Genomic DNA, 20,104 nt, shown 5'->3' on the forward strand with positions numbered 1-20,104 from the left:
CCCAGGGCAACCCTGCCTTCTTCCAAAGAATTCTGACACTTTGAGGGAAGGGAGGAAGTTGGCTCCAAGGGGGAAATGGTAAAATCTGGTGCAGTGGAAATAGTAGATTAACAAAAATATGACTTGCATCTTAGCAGCTCCCTCAAGAGCCTTTAAATGGATGATAAGCAGGTTCTTTGAAGATTTTGCCTTTTTTTTTTTTTTTTTTTCCTTCTGAAAATTTGAGCCACTTCGGGAGTGAATTAAAGGGTTTGACTTAAGACAATTAAAACCATTGCCAAGCTAGATGCCATTCTTCTTTGGGAAGGGGCATAACTGAAGGAGTTAAGGCTTGGTTCTGTAGGTCAGGGCTGATGACCACAAAGTGTATTTCTAAGTCATACAATGCCATGTGATTTCTGTCTGGCTTCACAAATGAAACTGCTGCAGGGAATGTTGGGGGAGGGTGGGAATAACAAGTCTCTGAAGATGGTGAGGGGACAATGCCTTCACAGCTTGAGAGTGATTTCACATTGATCAAAACAAAGCTTTTTGTGCAACTCTAAAATGGAGATGGTCTCAAACTACCCTGACTTTTACTACCTGCTTTTTTTTTTTTTTAGGAGATAAAGTTCAAATTTGGCCTTGGACATTTATTTTCACATTATGTCCAAATCTTTGAAGAAACTTGTTTTGCCTTTTGGGTGGGAATTTGATTGTGGAGTCTGAAAACTGTAAAATGGCATAAGGTAAATCTATGTGAACTTACAGGTCTTCGCCACCCCGGCTTCCTTGTATTTGACCTTAGAAATGGTCCGTTAACCAAATAGAAATCTGATCATTTGCTTCTATGCCCATCTCTTATGGACAAACTGCTTTGATAGAAAAGATCTCAGTATTGGACTTTGGCCCCAAAATCAACTGAAAATTCTAGTTAAGTTCAAAACAGCAGGACTGTACAGGTTCCTTGTTCTGAATTACCTCTGTATTTAGGCTACTTGAGAGATACTGCTGCTTCTTGTCCAGAACTCCAAGCCTCCAAAATTGGTTAAGACTGTGTCTTACTGTTCACAATTTGGTGAGAAACTGGCTGAAACCCAAGAAACCTTTATTTCACAGGTTTTGAGGTTTTGAACCCCTCATTTATTACTTAATAGAAAAAAAATAAACTTGTGTACTGCAAAGTCACATAAACTTGTGGCTCCCTGCTGTTGTCCCAATTTGTTTGATAGCACTATAGCTGAGATCTCAGCTTGAAAAAGGGGAGAGCAAAAGGTGTGTCTCAAATTGGAATTAGGTGAGTGCTCTAAATGCTAAGTTTAATTATTCTAAGATTCTTGCTTTGTATTCTGCTTGGAAGCATGCCCATATACCTGAGGAAAAATATTTGAAGTGCTATATTTCTATGAGTGGGTTAAAACAATAGCTTTTCACAAGTACTGAAACAAATTTACGTCACTAGAATGTTCACAACCAGCTAAACTTAATTCTTCGAGCCTTCATGGCTGATGCTTGTTCCTAGAGTAACATGTGTTTGTCTCCCTGCATTGGCACCAAAATTCATAAGAGTTTTGCCATGAAAGTGGTAAAGTATAATGGGTTAGTTTTCAGCTGCATTGTCCTCCATGCAGCAGTACTAGGAAGATTATTTTTTTTTCTCACCAGAAAGGTTTGCATAACTTATAGAAGTGAGTCAGGTATTTAAGTGGTAATTACCATAGGGCTTGGTTCAACCTGCAGAGTTCAAATCTGAATCTGGATCTGAACTTTCCCAGAGGCAGGGGGTGTGTTTGGACATTGTGTTGGTTTGACCTATTATAGTGCAAACTCTGAAATGCAGGTGCAGATGTGGACTGGCATTCTGTGTCTTCCCAAGTATGAGACATTCAGAGCCACTTGTGTTGTTTAAACTGACTCCTGTTAAATGATACATAATTGAAATAATATAAAACTAGATCTCATTTTGGGGAAAGCGTCTACAGTGTTGTCTGAAGGGTAATATCTTGCTGTGCCTTTATTTTTCAAAGGGAGCTATTTGCTGAAAGCTCCAAAGAATGAGAAGTTAGAGGGCAGGTTTGTTTTGGCTAATTACTGTAGAAGTACCTTGAGAACTTAAGCAGTAAATGAGGACTTTGAGATTTTGGGAGATCCTATCTGAATCTTGGGATTCAACAATATTAAAGCTGCCGAATCCCAGAGACTATAGCATCGCTATTAATACAGAGTGCTGCTCCAGACCCCTTTTGACACATTTGCTTTTGAAGGACCAGGCCTAGGAAGAGGGAGCTCTTTGTTTTCAGTCAGAATAAACTCATTGTACACCCAGACAATTAACTCTTCAATCGACTTGCCAGCCTATGTAAAGCACTCTGCTCCCCTCTCTATCTCCAGTTCTATTCAGACACTTAAGCACACCAATGTTTTTTTGTTTATTATTCTGCAGAAGCCCTTCACAAGAATAGTCAGAGCGGATCAACATTGTCCTCCCAGCAGCATTTATCTCCGCCTGGCAGTGAATGTGTCAATCAGGAATCAAAAAGCCAAACAGAGAAGGCTTTGAATTGTGTCACGGGGGTCAGAGTTACTTCCAGCTGTCTGTGCGTGGGATAGGCTTTCTCGCACGGTGAAGAATTGTGCTGCCATACAAATGCACTGACTACATTGGACCGCAAAGTCCTCAGGGCTTGAGTGGCTTTTTTCATGTTGATGCACCTGCAAGGGAGATGTGAGGAGGAAGCGGGGGGAACTAATGCTTTCCAGAAGGCGCAGGGAAAGGCTCCTCATCCTATCTGGATGATGCCTGGAATGCAGTGTGGAAGTAAACACAGCCTGCGTCTGCACGGCAAACCAAGTAGTTGATGTAGGAAGGGAAAAATCACCACAGTGACAGCTCAAGTCAGCCTTCACAGTTAAGAGCTCCCTAAGCCATGCAGAGCCCTTTCATGTTCAGCACTCAGGCACATTTTCATCTTTTTAAGCAGAACTTTTCCATATTTTGGTCCATGTCCAAGTGTTTGTGGGTTGTTCTATCCAAAGGGAAGCACATTGTTGCTGCTTCTTAAAATGAAGGCAATAAAAAGTGAGAACTTGCTTTTGCTGATTTGGTTTAAAAAGTTGTGTATGTGTTTTTGTTTTTCTAACAGCTATGGTATCTTCATGCATAGAAGTAGAAAGGGGTGTGAAGACCTGGCAGGGAAGTCTCTCTGCTCTGGTGCTTTTCCATTTCAACTGCTTGGCAAGAAATTATTTCAATTTGGCTGGGTTGTAGGAATTTAAGGGGTTTTTTTGTGTGTGTGTGTGTGTGAGTGCAAACTTTCTGCACTTAAATTGGCAATATATGTCTCTGCATAAAAATTGCATAGACTATTAAATTATTACTGACTTGCTGAAACTGTTTTGATTGACATAGGGAAGGATTGTGATTAAGGCAACAATTTGCTCAAACTCTACAATACTGGAAGGGACATGTATTTTTGTGTAAGACCCCATACAGTGCAAACACAGGTTTTGTTGTTTGTTTTTTAATGGTTAAAACGCCACCCCCAAGCCTGGGGATAATACATAGAATTGTCAAACGCGTAAAATTGCGTCTTCAAAATTTAGGAACTGCAGATACAGGGAGCTTGAGTTGACCTGGCAGGTCTCTGTTGCATCTGACCAGCATTATTTAAGCCCCATTATTTAAACCTTAAGAAAGGTGTGTGTGTGCTTTAAGTCCCTCAGGAGTGCTCAAGCCTCCCTTTTCCTTGGTTTGACAAACTCACTTGAGGTGGGCTTTGCTGCATTGAACAGGACATGCTGAGAATTTGCTTGTCCTGGCTACCTGTGCTCTAATTAGCTTATTTAGCTTCAGTAATGCTATGAAATGGCTCACCCAAAACCAGATGATGGTAAGTGAAGGCATCCCATGACACTTGGAAAAAAGGCTGCCTCTTCCCAGGGCAGAGCTATCCATTTAAAATTATCATCCTCTTATTCTCTCAGGCTGACTCAAAGTCTGGGAACAGTTGGTGTTTGAGCTGTAGATTTACAAAAATGCTAGAGTTTGTACAATGCCTGGATGGTTAACCCCATAAACATTAGCACTCTTTAAAATGGTAGAAATGTTTACAGAGTGTCTCATGGGTTCCAGTGAGAATAGTAATACAAAAGTGATGTACTGAAGGTTGAGGTTGCTTAGGAAGAATATAGGCCTTTGTCTGTTAATGTGGTGATGCAAGTATACAGATGACTTTTGTAGTAGGTATATTTTCCTGAGTAGGAGCTGTGATATGGGAGGTTAATTATATCACTTAACTTTTCCCTTTTCTCTAGCTTCCATGAAGCAGCTTGAGGCAAGAACAGTGATTCACAGCAGCAGACAGTTACTTCACATTTTTCTGCAGTAATTTATGCTTTTTCTATGTCAGGGAGTTTACTTTTCTCCTGACATAACTAGAGTTTCTCATGGCCTCAGCACCTGTCATTCAGAGGAAAAAGATCACTTTAACAGTTGTCTTTCACAAGAACTGAATCTTCTTGTCTCTTAGCCTTAGTGTATGTGGTAGTCAATCCAGATGTGGATGCTTGCTAGATATTCTGCAAGGATAAGGGTAAGGGAGGGGAGCCCTAGTGGGATCATGAAGAGTTCTTGCCCACCACTAGCCATAGATCTGGATGTGCAAATAATTGTCCTTGAGTTATTGTCAGGCTAATGCAACAAAAACTGTCCTTAAGCTTATGAGCCTCTGACAGTAGTAGTGCAAGTGGGCTTGTGCCTTATAGGCATGGTATCTTAGTGTGAAAGTGCATTAGGGACCGTTGTTTGGACCTGCCTGTTTCACTCTTATCAGTGATAAAATAAAAATACCATTTTTAAGTTGACACCAATTGAGTCAGAAAAATCAATTCAAATTTCACAAGTGTAGCCAAGGAGGAGGAGGCTCACTGGAAAGGAGTTTTGTGGCTTGAAAATGATGTCCCCTCTGGAGGTATTCTGTTGAGTGGTGCTGTCTGTATTCAGTGGTTGTCTTGTAAAAAGAAAGCAGGTATTCACACTGGGTTGTAAAAGATGGAAGAGAAGCATGTCAATGCACTCTTCATCAAGACTCTGAGAATATTCTGCAACCAAGGGAAGTTATCCGTGATGGTTCTACAGTACGTGAGTTCCTGATCTGCAAGCATTGCCATCTAGAGGGATTAGGAAGCACCTACCTAACCATTTTTTGATCACTATGTTTGTGATGTGCTCTACATGAGGAAGTATTGCAGTTACATGCCTTTTTTGAAAGTGTGGAATTTAATAGCTTTTTGAAGAGAGGAATAGATTGTACTTGATCAACATGCTTCATTACCTTTGGCTCCAAAGTAACAATATCCTGTACATCTCATATAATATCACAGGGAGACTCCAGGTCTCTGAAATAGCTTGTTTTTTTCTGTTCTATATTAAAATGCTTCTTTAAGGAATAAAAAATGTTTTTTTCAAAACATTCAGGTATGTAAAATAGAACTTATTCCTTGTTTACCAGGAGCAAACAGCCCAGTGGAACAAATGTTCAGTGTGATGAATGGTGTATTGAGTGAGAGGAAAAATCAAATGAGAGTAGCCAAGTATTAGGGTTGTTCTTTTTGCCATAAGCTAACTTAAAACACTGAGACCTACTGAGAATTCTCCAGTTTTAGCAATAGATTTGATAGTTTCAGACTAGGAAGCTGGCAGCTGCAATGAGCATGGTGTTTTTAATAAAGTGCATTTTATGTGACTATTTCATGACCCTTAAAGAAATAATCAGAAATATCCCTGGCTTTTGGTTTTTGACATATAGTGATTATAATTGCAGGGCTCTTCTCTGCTGCATTTTTTCTTGTATGTGTGATGAAAGTACTGTATTGTTCCAGCAACAGGGGAGTAATTATACTTCCCTCTGTTTGCAAAACCCTTAATACTCTACTGGGTGCTGCTAGGATGTGGACTTAGTTGACAATTTGGCCTTAGTAACCCAGTGAGGAAATGATTGTGTAGTTCGCAGAGCCATTCTACTGAGCTTGCCCCTCAGTTCGAAGGTTACTTTGGTATTTTTGTTGATTTGCAGCATTTACTAATATTCTGTCACTGTTTAATACTCCTCAGTAGTTTAATGGGTAACTATACAAATACTGCTACAAAATTCTTTTTCCTTAAGAAGAGTATTTCCCAAATTGTAGTTGCTGCTGTCTCTGTTCCTCACACACACGAGAGCCTAAAAGAAACTCCCTGAACCTGAAGTGTCCTGAATTCTGGCGAAGTTCACATAACGGTTCGGATGAAATGCTGTGGCTCAGATCCTCTTCTAATTTTTCTCCATTATTGGCTCCTGAGTTGCTGCTTTAAATCTGAAAAGCAATTCTGTAATTACTTGGTGCAGAAGTATTCACAAGAACAATAGGAATAAACTTATTATCATACTGGTAATTTTTGTTTTAATGCCAGGTCTCTTCCTGTTTTATATGACTTAAGAATTATTCACCTTTCCTGTTGTTCTACAAGTACCTTTCACAGTTCTGGGTTGGTTTCTCAATCTGTAAAACAAATTATGGTGATTACACACTGCTCACTGCTTCATTACAGCGTGAAGTGTCATCCTAAATAAACAACAAGACGTAGCTGTGGTTTCTGGGATCTTGCTGAAGCAGAGCAGCCTATTCTGACCAAAAAATGAAGATCAACTATTTACTTCTACCCAAAGATTTATTAAAAGGGCAAAATCTTCCTTCTTGTATATTAAGCAAAATTTGAGGAATTTTTCCAATAAATCAGTTGCTGAGACTTTTAATGAAAAATACTGCTTATAAGTGTTACTGGTAATATCCAATAACAGGAAAACTCAGAACAAGTGAGGAATGGTAAGTATTTTTTCTTCCAAATATTTTTTGCTATGCTGGCAGTTAAGCAAATAATCAAACACAATGATGAAGAGGAAAAATGACAACAGACTCTCTTGCTCGTTTCTGTCAACCTTCTTTACTTCAGTGGATCTCTGAGGCTGAAATGGAATTACCAGCACATTTTTGCTTTCTGTGAATTAGGTTGCTTTCTGTGGAAATGCATAAAATTAATGATCTGCATAAGAGGTGTTCAGGCTTTAGCTCACTTTTTAAAACTGCAAATACAGATATGGGTGGAAAAAGAGTCTACAAGCCTCTGTATTCCATCTCTCCTTTTTCTTTCCCCTTCCAATGGTCTCTTAATTTTGTAATTTGGAAGTAATGTAAGGGAAGGCTTAGGGCAGATATTGGTACCTCCAGGAGGGGCTGTCACTTGCACCTTTCCTTCAAATGTTGCCGGGCCTGTGCATCTGATAGTCATGGAGACGGTAGCAAGCCTGGCTTTTCTGGCATGGGCTCCTCCCTCCAACTGATTTTTACGGTGTAACTTTACAGTTTAGGTTACTGCCCTCCTTGCTGGTATCTAGTGTCATCTTGGCCCATAACATATGCAAAAGATAGATGTTATAAATTTTAAGTTTTAAAAGTCACTGTATTTCAAAAAGGGAAAAAAGGCAATTCTAGGCTAATCTCATCTTAGTTTATAGCCCAACAATACTCTGTTTTCTAATCTTGCAACAGAACAACAGACTTTCTTCTACAGATTTTTTCCAGCTTACCTTGCTCACAGTTTAAGGTTTTTCTCACTTAATGCTATGCCACTGTTCTAATGCTGTGTAAGGATGCTCCAAGCTGGGCCTTGAAATCCAGATCCCCCTGAGTGCTGAGGAAATTGGACTCGTCTTGAATCCAAGCTGGGCCTGTAGATATGATGGATAGGCATACTAAGCCAAATAGACTGTAAACTGAACACTTTTCCCTGTGGTCCATCTCTAAATATTGAGATTTATATTTCCTGTGGAATCTTTTTTGGTTGAAGCTTTTAATTATGAAAGACTTGTGGTCAGAAGACATGGAGTGCTTTTACACATGAAAAACCTAATGTAAGAGAAGTTATTTTTCCACAATTTTACAATTAGAAGACATTGCCTTGATGTAGACATTGTAAGAAAAAAATATTTGCTATTGACCGTCCCTTTCTAACAGCTCTGCAGTGAATGCTGGTGCCAGGTTCTGCACAGGTAAGTTGCAGAAGAAGGGTTTTACTTTTGAACAAAAAGAATGAGAAAGGCACAGTGGGACAGCAATCTCCAGAGCTCTGCTGACTCAGGAAATGACCTGTGTGGGATATATAGCCACCTGAAACTCAAATGGTGATTGCCTGATCAGTGCAACAAGGGGAGACTACCAGGTGATGCACACCAGTGGTTTGTGGAGGGAGGCGGGGGGCGGGGGTCTTGTCTTTTAAGTCTAAGGATAGTGCTTGATGCATGCTTGCTATATAAAATGTTATTGCTGTTAGCATATACTGTTTTCATTCTGTCTGTCTTCTGTCTCTTCTGGACTTGGCCGGGCCATGTACAAATCCCAATCATTCAACAGTACTGGAGAGTAGATAGTATTTACCTCAATAATGGTAGTTTCTTTTCGTTTCTTTTTAACCCTCAATTCAGATGACGGTTCAAAGCCAACACCTACCATGGAAACACAGCCTATTTTTGATGGAGAAGGTAAGAGCATCCCTTAAAATAACAGCAAAAAAGCTACTTTCCTCTCCCTTATCCTTAGGATTTATGGCTCAAATGTTTTCTTTATCCCTTAAAGCAGAAAAGCCAGTGAATCTCATAAGTTATCCAAATTTCACAGTGCCTTTGGGACCTTAGGCATTTTCCCTAATCCTTTTTCATCCTCTCCTCTTCCCTGGGATCCAACAATAACAGCAGTTGACCAGATTGCTGGGGTAACCTTGGAAGAAAAGGTGTCATGGCAAAAAAACGCATTGAGTCAGAAGTGGCAACTTGCTTACCCCCTCACTCTTTCCACCCTCATGGTACCAATGCTGGGAGCTTCATAACTTCTGCAACATGTTAGAGCTTCACAAAAGGGAGGGCAGTGCTAAACCACAGCTTGTGAATGTTGACCTGAAAAAAAAATTGCTGGGAGGTTTTCTTGTTTAGCAATTACTTTCATTGACGCACGTAGTACTGAAGCGAATGAAGTCAGTGTCCTGCGCCCACTTAATTCATGCCCTACCAAGGCAGTTTCCACCTCAAATGGGCTAATCTTGTGATTGCATTTTTTTGAACAGGGAATATTGGACATTAATCGATTGGAAGTTTTGAAATAAGGATAAAATGGCTGTCATTACAGAGGGTTCAAGCCTTTTACACATACAGAAATGCCAGTGGGGATAGGGGCCCTTGAGTAGTGAATGGGCCTACTAGCAGCTGCTTATATCTTGCATATTGTTTAGAAGTAGTCCATGTTTTCTACAGATTTAAACCCACAACTGTTATAGCCAAGCTATGGTCTGAAATCTGAACCACTCTGTGACCCACCTGAAACTGTGGACCATAAGGCGATGAGGCTTATGCATTTTCATAGTGAACTGCTGTACCTGACACTTTTAAAAACTGAATCAAAGGCAGAAATGAAGACTACTGAGCAAGAGTAGGCGGTGCTGTTGATACCTCCTGCCTTCTTGTAAAAACAGGTGATGAGGTGGGGGTTTTGGTGCTAAAATAAGATGCTTTTATGGCAAGATACTGTAGTCATGTCACTTCCATTTCCTGATTGTAGGTTTGTAAGAACCTTTCTGTGAGTTTTAAGAAACAAAGCAAAGCCCTCAGAGAAAAAATTGTTCTCAAATAAACAAAGGAGACTGAAGACATGCTGACTATCTCTTGTTTATATCAAAAGAAGGTTCTTCCTGGCAGCAAGCTGATGTTGTATTAAATTGCTGTTCATAATCACGAACTTCTGGCCCTTAAGTTTTCCCCTGACAGGGTGCCCATAGCTTCAAAGGAAAGAATGCACTAGTAAAATGCAGGAGTGAGCTGATCTGGTTAACACAGCCTGCTCAGAAGCTCCTTCTGGGACAGACTCAACAGTTTGGTCATTCAAATAAAACTGGGCAAAGTTCTTGAGAGATGGTGCAGTGAACGGACCTTTTCTGATCCTTCTGGTGACAGGCAGTCTGAAAAAAGTCTTACCCCATCTTCTATGAAAAACATTTTCAATCAAAAACCTTCACATTGATTTGTAGGTGAAATCAAGTCTGATAAATGGACTTGGACCGTATGATGAAAGATTGCCTCTCACAAATCTTGCAATATATTATGCAAGACCTTATCTCCTAGACTTCTAGAGAGAATGACTAATGCGATGGCTTCCTGTTCTATTAGCAGTGTCCCTTATGACTTGGGAGAAGAAAATGTGACAGGCAGGTTAATCAAGCTATGCATCAATGAATTCTAAGTTTGTCGCTCTATTTTTGTCATCCCTGTTAGTAAAATAGGACTAACCAGATTTCAGGGGTGGTTGTAGCAATAAGCACGAGAAAATCCATTCTGGATCTTTGTGTAATCGACTACCTTTGAACGTACTCTCTCCAACAGTTGCTTAAAGTGGGTGCATCAGGAAGAGTGTAAGAAGTCTTTAGCCAAGAGAAGAGTTAAAGGTGACCTAATAGTAGCCTTCCAATACCTAAAGGGAGGTTTGTCAAGAAGATGAAGCCAGGTTCTTCACAGTAATGCATTATGAGAGACAACAGTCATAAATTGAAACAAAAAGTTCGGACTTGATGTAGGGGAAAAGTTAGTCACCCTGAGGATGATGAGGGAATGGAAAAGGTTACTCAGAGAGGTTGTATTCTATCCTTCCTCTCCAAGCCAGTTGGATAAAGCTGTGAGCAACCTGTTCTGTTCTTACAGCTGACCCTGTCTGGAGCAGAAATTTGAACTAGATACCTCAGGATGTCATCTTGAACCATCTCTTGATTCTATCTGAGCAAATATCATGATGCTTCACTAGAATACTGTCCCAGTGTCTTGGGCAGATCTTTCTGTGCTTGGTGTCAGACACAAATGTTAGATGACAAAAAAGGGTGAAACAGTTATCCATTCACCTATCAGGTTTGAACTCTTCATAGATGTTCAAAGGAGTTAAAGTCCAAATCCCATTCAGTTTCAGTGGGTTTCAGATCTGCCAGGCCCCTGAAAACCTGCATATTCAAAGTCAGGCAACCATGGTGAAACTGATAGCAACATGAATGGACAATGAAAGTATGGAATTGTTTTTCATGCTTTCTTTTTTGGGTGCCTACCTTCAATCCACAAGCAGATGGGGGCGGTTTAAGGGCATTAAATACCCTCAGCTGCCCCTGGAATGTGTGATACCTGCTGGACTTCAGCTTCTCCAAGATGAAGGTTTACCTTTCTCATGTTTTCACCTACATTAGAGGACGATGAAAGTTCACATTTCAGGTATAATAAGTTCCCCTTCCACTCCCTACCATCATCCCTGAGGGCATAACAGAGCAGTGCCAGAGATATAATGTAGGTCAGATAACTTGAACTCTCCTGTCCAAGGTTTGAATCGTAAAGCAGCTGTCTCTTTAAAAACTACTTCACTTCATTACAATATGGATCTCAGCAATGTTTCTAGTGAATCTCCTCTTAGGACAAGATTTTCATCTGCAGGAGAGTGTTTTATTAATGGTCTTTGCTATAGTTTTAAATTTTAAAAAGTTGTATTCCCTCCTGCATCCACCCTCTATTTAGTTTTGGTGTGCAAGCTGTATTAATTTCCTAAAGAATAACTTCTTTAAACATCATCTTTTATTTTACTTAACTTCACTTTTTAATTCAGTGGGAATCTACTCTTTCAACACATCTGTTGTTCAGAGAACTCTGTATCGCTTACCTGTATTCCAAAAATGTCCAGGTTAACTGGATGGAAAACACATTTTTATGGTAGATCCCAAAGGATTAATTTCTTTTTCCTTTCTCCTCTTTCCCCAGAATTCCTTTTTCTGCACCTTTCTACCTCACTTAAAGATATGCACCATTGTGTCTCTAAAGGCCCTGACCCATTCTTCAGCATCTATTGACTTTGTCCCTATATTTTCAGATGTAGACATGCCCAGTCCATACAGTGCAGAGCCAGAGCTAAGTTTCATCTCAGATCTAGGAGTTTGGATCTAGCATTTTGGTTTATGGACTTCTACGTTTGCACTTCTCCCCTTCCTGCTCTCACCCAGTGTTTAATTTAATATAGTTTTCCCAAAAAAAAGGCCCAAAGTATATAGATGTATGTATTTATAGGAGCGCATCATGACTGAGTGATGGTAAAATAGTGTAGTGAAACCTGCAGATAAGGCAATATTTGTTAAGTCAACTTTTACTACTGTTGGAATATCAATGTCCAACCTACGTTTCCATATGAAAAAATGCCCTGAACATGATTACAATAATGTCTACAATTGATGTGGCTGCAAACATTTGGTAAGGAAAAATTCCCTTTTGTTTTTCCTTCATGCTCTTATAATGTATAGTCAGTTCCTCTTGTAGTCAGCCAGCTCCTCCCTTGCTGAGCAGACCCATGTAAATGTCAAAAAGGGAGCAGGAAAAATCTTGTAAAAACTTCATAGAGGAACTCAAGACAAACTCCAGGATCTAGTATTTAAGGCATATTCTTGTGGAAACTGAGCATTTTTCAGAAATATTAGTTCTGAAAATGTCACCTTAGGTTCTCTAGCCGTTAATGTAGGCTACTGCTTTGCTCATTTCTAATCAAATGCTGATGTTGTGTTATTTCTGTGGTTTAGGGCAGATTCTGGTGTGTTTTGAAGTTGATTGTAACAACTCAGATGAGAGGTGCTCAAAGCACTTTTTTTTTTTTTTTCACAAATTGATGTTTGGTTGTCTCGGTTGTAGCGCATCAGACACACTCTTCTAATGAGAACCTGTTTTTTTTCAACAGACTTCCCTTCAACTCTTTACAGAAATATCCTCATTTCTCTGCCTGCTTTGGTGGAAACCAATACATACTCTAGCATGCAACATAACCATTGAGATCTTTAAGTCTTGAGGAGAGAGGTTTAGTCTTGAAAATTTAGGAAGTGGGGGGTAGAGGGAGGGAAAAAATGGTTTACCAGCAGAGTGCTGCTCTCTGGAATAGGAAGATAATAAGAGAACCTTGTGAAAGATTTACAAACAGTGGTTCATAAGAGATGGAAGAATTCCCCAGGGGATGAGCCAATCTCTACAAAGAGGATGGATCAGTTAAGGCATGATTGTAGCAAGCATCTTGTCCTCATGAGCGACAACCATCTGTACTCACTAGTTGCTGTAGTTTCTTTAAGGCAGTTATTTTTTTCTCTTTCAGAAATCACAGCACCCACCCTTTGGATTAAGCACTTGGTCATCAAGGATTCCAAACTGAACAGCTCCAGTATAAGGAATTCAGGTAATGTTCCACCTTTTTTTTTATTTAAAAAAAAAAAAGGGTTTATTTTAACTAGGCTGTAGTCCCTCACTGGCTGTTCTTGTTTCATTCTTTTTTTGTTGTAGCTATCCTGCTGCTTTTCTGTGTTGCAGGACTTGAATTGCAGGCTATAAAATAATTTCAGATAGCATCCTTTTCTGTGTCCAGAAGGCCACAGTCGATTTGTGATGAGCGATGTTTCTGTTTCCCCAAACCATAACTGGGGAACCTCATATTTCTTCATCTGTTAATTCATCCCAGCCAGCTGTCATCTTTATTCTGTTTGCTCTTCGGCAGTCTTTTGTGGGTGTACAAACTGATGCATTTGGCTCTGAGATCTGGCCTGTGGTTTTGGTCTAAGCAGTTGAGAAAATACAGAGAGGGTCGTCTTCTCTGGCAATTTCAAGATTCTTCTCTGCAGGGAATGTTTTTTGATAGAGCAATGATTGGATTATTTCACAACTGAAAGTAGGTTACTTATGTCTGAGCCTAAGTAAATGTTGAGATTGTTTCTGTGGGTAACAGAGTGGATGAGGGAAGACTGAAGCATAAAAAAACCCCAACAAAACAGCAAAGAAAAGATCATGACCATGAGTGGGAAAAGGGGGAGCAGGAAGATGTGAAGTTAGGATGTAAAACTTGAGACTGGAGATGAGAGTGAAACTGTGTGGAGTCACTGAAATCACAAGAAACTGGAAGAATCTGAAGAGGAAAGTTAAAGATTCTCAGTAACAATGGTTTCTATCGGATATATTTTAACTCAAGTGGGAGAAAAGAAGGCAGCAAAGGGAATAGCAAAAGAAGAAATTTGCCTTAAGTAGCCATGGGTTTATTTTAAGGTTTAGATAGGAGCTGCTACTATTGCACATATTTTATGAAACAAGGTATGCTTAGAACAGGTATTGGGAATAACTTCAGTCCCCAGAACAGTTAAATTGTGATAGCCTGAAGTACCTCATCACCTGGTATTTCTGGATTAGCCAAAGAGCATTCAGGGCACTCAGCAGTTCCCTTCACCTTCTTGTGCCTCTTCCCCACTGCAGGGTGAAACCAGGGCTGGGTTAGGTGAGGTTCTCTTTCTGCAGAGTGAAGAAGGGCTCTTGGCAGGAGGACATCCATCATTGCCCAGAGCCCAGTTTTAGCAACAGTCTCCCGTGCCTTACCTCCTGACTGTTTTTGTAGCAGGGTGGGCTGTGTAGGAACTGCCAGTGGGAATCATTCAGAAGCTTCAGATGGTATAGGAGTATCAGCATTCTTTTTTAAGGATGTCTTTCAGAAGAGAGCAAATTCAGCTTGTGTTTTGTGAGCTGCTGGGAAAATCAGCAGCTCACAGTGCAACTGCAGGTGACAGTTTAATATTAAAACCCTATGTAATGGCTCCTGCTTTTCTTCTAATGCAGTGAACCTGGTAGCTGTGATGGAAATAAGAGTTCCTAGATCTGGGTTCCAGGAGGCTGCAAAGGTACTTGGGAGCAAGAGGGTCTTTGGCTTGAGAGCCTGTCTCCTACCCTTTCTTGGCCCAACAGAGCCAAAGTAGACTGGCTTTTATGTTGTAAAGGTGATTGTTTTGTTCAAGTGTTTTCTCTGGAAGCTGCCTTATGTAAACTGGAGTTTTGGTCTCAGAAGGGTTCCTTTTGTGAGTTTACTTTTGTCCACTTTTTTTTTTTTCAGTTGGCTCTGATGTAATTTCTGTTATTCAAACAAGATTATTATGGGTGCATGCTACAAATCAAAAATGAATGTTCTTCTGGAAAATTCAAGAGTTCTGTAAGAGGTGGTTTCTACAGCAAGCTAAAAGGACATGTGCGGTTTATCTGACTCAGCCTTACTGATTGCCCTGACAGACACTCCTTTGTTGTAGGATCTCATTAAGAGACTGGGTTGCCAATTTTTAACCCTAAATTTCCACATTAGACCATGCAAGTACATAGCCATCTCTGTTTCTCACACTGAATTATTGTTATAAAGAACTGCTGTGTTACCAAAACAGGGCTGTAGTTTAGCTGATATTAGGTGTGGGCTATTTTAGTCTGTTTCTTTCAACCAATGAAGCCTTGTCCCCTTGGTTGGTATCTTTAATTCCCTTTATCCATTGTCATATATGTTAAAAGGCAATGTAAGGTCGGTGGGATCAAACAACAATGAGATGGAAAGGCTAATTGTGATTTAGAATCATATTCTTTAAATGTCTTCAAGTCTGTTTCAGCTGAAGATGATGAAACCGCTGTCATGAGATGGGTATGCAAAATTAGGGGATGTTTTTAATTTGCTTTTGGCCCTTGTCAGCTTGAAATATTAATGTTCAACACATTTCTGATTTTTTTTTATTTATTTTTAAACAGTTAAGGTAAGTTTTACTAGGGCAAGATGGGATTTTTGTTTTATTATTTGCTCAGCTATATTGTCACTCTGAGTTTGCACGTACTGTCTTGAAGCAGATACAGCCTGGTATCCTCTTGCAGCAATTTAATGGGATCACTGAAGTTAGAGGTGAGAAAAGACATAGTAGGTCATCTAATCTACTGCCTTAGTGAATGTTTGTACTGTATGAAGAACAGCATTTTCTAGTGTAGCATAAATGCCTTAGGTGGTAAAGATTTCACTTCCCACAAGAAACTACTCTGCTGTCTGAACTCAGTCTTTGGATTTTACTTTTTGTAATATCCAGCCTAACTTTTTTTTTTATTAGTCTCTAAGTTCTTGAAAGCCTGCCCTCTTCCTTGGGGTTCTTATACTGAAACACTTAACTCTGATCTCTCTCCACCCTGCGGTGGCTATAGAGCCCTGTTCTTTGCAGTGAAGTCCATTAGATACTACTGTCAGAGGATGTGTGCTGCTCTCTAATCAGCACTGACATTGGACATACTGGAAAGCTAGCACCATCACTATATCAGCCAATATCTCCATATTGCTATATGGAGATGAATAGGCTCTGTAATTTGCTGTCATTGTCTCTAGCCAACATTAGGCTTCAGAGTGAACCAACTGCCAGGTAGCTGAGTGTTGTAGAGCTGGTGACACCCCATGTTGCACACACAGCCTGTGTCTCATAAGAGCTGCATTTGAAATCTGAGTGTTCCACCTTCCATTTAGTGTTGACAAACAGAAGAGGTTGTCCTGAAACAGTCCTCTCTTTTGGAGAATCTACGTTTTGCTTGGCATGTGTAAATACTAATTAAGCTGGGGATCAGGAGAAGCAGAATGATTCTAGCCTGGTGATTAGAGCACTTGACTGAGAATCTGTATGTCTCCAGGCATTCTGCCAGTGAATTTTTCCGTGCTAAATAAACCAGCATTTACAGGAGGTATTGCCAGTGCTGTTATTCCAGCCTGCCTTAAAGAATGAAATGACAAGTAGATCTCTTCCTCAGTAGAGCTAGATGCAGGTTCAAATTTCCTTGGCCAGAGGCAGGAACCAAAATATGAACATGCTCTAACATCCGGACTCTTGAGTAGCAGAAAAGTTATTGTTTTTCTACACTTAAAAACTAAGTATTCTGATGTTATGAATCCTAACAGCCCAAAAGTCAGTTTTTCTTTCTGGGGCAGGTGGAAGATGTATATCAACACAATATTTTTTTTTCACTGTGGCAAGATGACTAAAACACTTTTTGATGTTTGTTTTCCATTGATTTTCACCTTCCCTAAATGTGCACACCAGCGTGTGTACACACATGGATACCTCATACTAAGCCTGTTATTTAGCCGTTTTCTCTGTAATGTGTCATTTATTTTTAACACTGTCAGAGCAGGGGGCAATACAGATGGGAACTCTGCAATGGCCCTTCTGTAATCAGCATGGGTGGGAACTGTCTTTTCATTCAACTTCTACTGTTTTAGCTTCCTGCTCTCCTACCTCCTCCTCCCCCACCTATTCCAGCCTGCAATAGTCTTTTAGATTTCTTAATCTAGGGAAACACTTGATAAAGTATCCTGCTTCCAAGAAAATAAATCTAATGGCTGCCTGTTTGGGAGCACCCCACCTCATCCGAGGAATCCATGGTTGTTTCTTATTTCCAGAGCTGGGTTGTCTCCAAAACTATTTGTGCTACTTAGTATTTGGTTTTAGTCAGCAATAGATTCCAGCCTGTATCCAGCTTACCCTGACAACCTTTAAGAAAACCACAGAATGATGTAATGAGCTCATGCATGGAAAAATAAACAGCTCTAGAGAAACTAGCAGTAGCAGCCTCAAGTAAATATTCTACAGTCACTGGGGTTTTGAACATGACGTTATTTGAAAGGAAGAATGACTAATATATTAAGGTTAGCAGCTGAAGACAGGTTTGTGTGTGCTTAGTTAAAAAAAAAAAAAGGGGGGGGGGGGGAAAAATAGCTGTTTATTTCAAAATCTTGCCTGTTGAATGGGGGCCAAGTCCATGTGGCCTACTCTGTTCAGCTCTGCCACTCAAGCATCATACAGGCATCTAATTTGACAGCTTTCCAGTGATAGATCTTTCTGCTGTCAGGAGCTCTTAGTGGACAGAGTATAACTTTAAAGGAGACTTGAAAACAAGAATGGTGGTATTCACATTTCTTTTTGTTAATTGAATTCACTCAGAGCCCCAAGTTTAGGGCTTCTCGAAGGGAGAAACAGCTTGAAAGCTGCATGAGTAAATCCTTTTCGAAGAAGCAGAATCACACCCCACCATCCACCCCAAAGGGATTCTGTATACTCTTGGGTGCAGTTTGCCTCCAGAGATCAGGACCGTGAGGTGGGATGTGATTATATCAGGTAGCACTACTAGGACCTGAGTTCTCTGGTTTGTCTGTGTTCTTTCCTTAAGGTTTTGGGGTTTTGTTATTTGTTTGTTTGGGGTTTTTTGTGGTTGTTGTTGTTGTGGTTTTTGTTTTTTTTTTTTTCTCCACTTGCAGAAAAAAGGGCAAGAAAACCCACATGGCACCCCAAAATAGATCCCTCTTCCTCATACTCACCTAGAAAGTGATACCATCTTGCTTCATGCCTTTCTTAAGGATCAGAGATAGTGATTGCTCCTAGGAGGAATGTACTTATGGTATGGAGTCTTTCTAGAATCTCATACATTAACAAGGAGTCTGCTTTCTATATTGAGAATCAGTGTAGTTCCTTCTGAGTCAGACTGTCAGGTGAGATCAACCAATATATAACAGGACAGGGGCTGCTGATTTGCCTTTAAAAAGGAATATGGCAGTTTTGGTGGGATACACTAAAAAAAAAAGGCAAGGTTAGACAAAAGTTTAATTTGTTATTAGGACTTTCCTTTTTAGCAGTGAGGACTAACCCCAAGGAGCTTGAACACCTATATTATTTTGCAGAGTAGTGGGACAGTGTACCCATTTGTGTTGAATGTACAGTTATCTGGAGCTGGAGCAAATTTCCTTGTGCCTTGGAAATGTGGAACACTGCAGAGACTAGGGAGCCACAGCTTGATTCAGATGAGGCTCTTGGGAAGCAAAGCATTGTTTTGAACAGATGCAGTTTCTCACCTGTCTTTATCCTGTCTTCTCAGCATTCCCCTCCTCATTATTTGAAGATGTGAGACCATGGGCTTCTGCTTCTCTTGAAACTTTTATCCAGCTTTCTGCTACTACTAAACTATTTGTGTTAGTTCCAAACTGACTGGCTGTCTCTTAGTGCCAGATGTCTTGATGTCACTGTCCGAACGTCTATTAGAGGACTGTAGGCTCTTCCCCACGGTCTGTGGCTGGTTAGTGTTATTCAGGACACCAAGTGGAGGATATGGGTGGAAGCAAAAGTTGATCTCTATTTGCCAGGAAAGCGGGTTGAGAAGGGGACATTGCCAGGCAGAACTGTACTTTAGTGACATCTTAATAAGAAGTCACAGTGACATTGGAACTGGGGAATTTTTGGTGCCTGGGAATGACATCCTAATGCTGACTGCAGGCCTCCTTGGTAAACATTTTGGTGCTTCCATCTCCTCTGGGTGTAGCACCTGGGAGTTGAACTTCCCCATAGCTGAAGACGAGAAAGAAGTGTCAGTGATGATGTCAAGAACAAGATGTTATGGGAGGGAACCAGTGAGTCAGAAAGATTTTGCCTTTTCGATTGTCCTCTGTTAATGTGTGCCCTTGGCTCTTGTCCTTCATCTTAAGTCAGTGCCTCCTAGCGCAATGCTCCTCTGACCTGTCAAAACTATTGTGCTAAAATCTACCTACCAGAACTATTTATCTTCAGACCTTTGTATTAGTTCTGCCACTCCTTTTTGTGACACTTGTTTTAGTTTGGTTTTGAATTCATTTTAATTTAGGTTCTGGCTTGATATCAAATGAAGCAATCCCAGGAGAAGCTCCTGTTGAGTATGATACAAAAAATTACTAGTTCTCTTACATTTTCACAGCAAATCTCTATGCTCTTCTCTGCTCATTTCCGGCTTCTTTGCAAGCCAAAATGTGCTGTTTCTCCCTTACTTTCTATCCCTTCTTTCCTGGCAACTCCATCTGTGTTTCAACCACCCCTTCTTGTCTTGGCTGCTGTTTGGGAGGCCTCTGTCTCTTCCTTCCTCCTGAAAGTTCTGAGAAGGTACCACCTATGTGATGTGCAAGAGTGATTCTCCCACAGTCTTGGGGAATATGTAGGGGAGAGCCGAAGCAGGGAGAATGGAAGGATCTAAGACCAGGACCTGTCCCAGACAGCCAGCAAACAAAGTTATAAATAACATGCCACTGGGGGGCAGTTAATCTGCTCTATGAAAAGGCGCAAAGTATACAAGTGGGAAAAATAACATTGTATAATAATCGGCATGCAACCATAGGTGTTAAACCATATGCAGCTAGGCAAATAAATGAAGGTCCC

General features: G+C 40.4%; 1 protein-coding gene across 1 annotated transcript in view; it reads left to right on the forward strand.

Moving 5' to 3' along the window:
- SMOC1 (SPARC related modular calcium binding 1) overlaps nt 1–20,104 on the forward strand; it is a gene marked incomplete at both ends in the record, with an annotated part of 119,192 nt that overhangs the window by 73,757 nt on the left and 25,331 nt on the right. The window contains 2 exons of the mRNA XM_080345252.1: nt 8,499–8,555; nt 13,213–13,293. Coding sequence (XP_080201378.1) covers nt 8,499–8,555; nt 13,213–13,293 — 138 coding nt within the window. The remainder of the gene's footprint in view (nt 1–8,498; nt 8,556–13,212; nt 13,294–20,104) is intronic.

Source organism: Nesoenas mayeri (assembly GCF_963082525.1).
Source record: "Nesoenas mayeri genome assembly, chromosome: 5".
Taxonomy (NCBI): Eukaryota; Metazoa; Chordata; class Aves; order Columbiformes; family Columbidae; genus Nesoenas; species Nesoenas mayeri.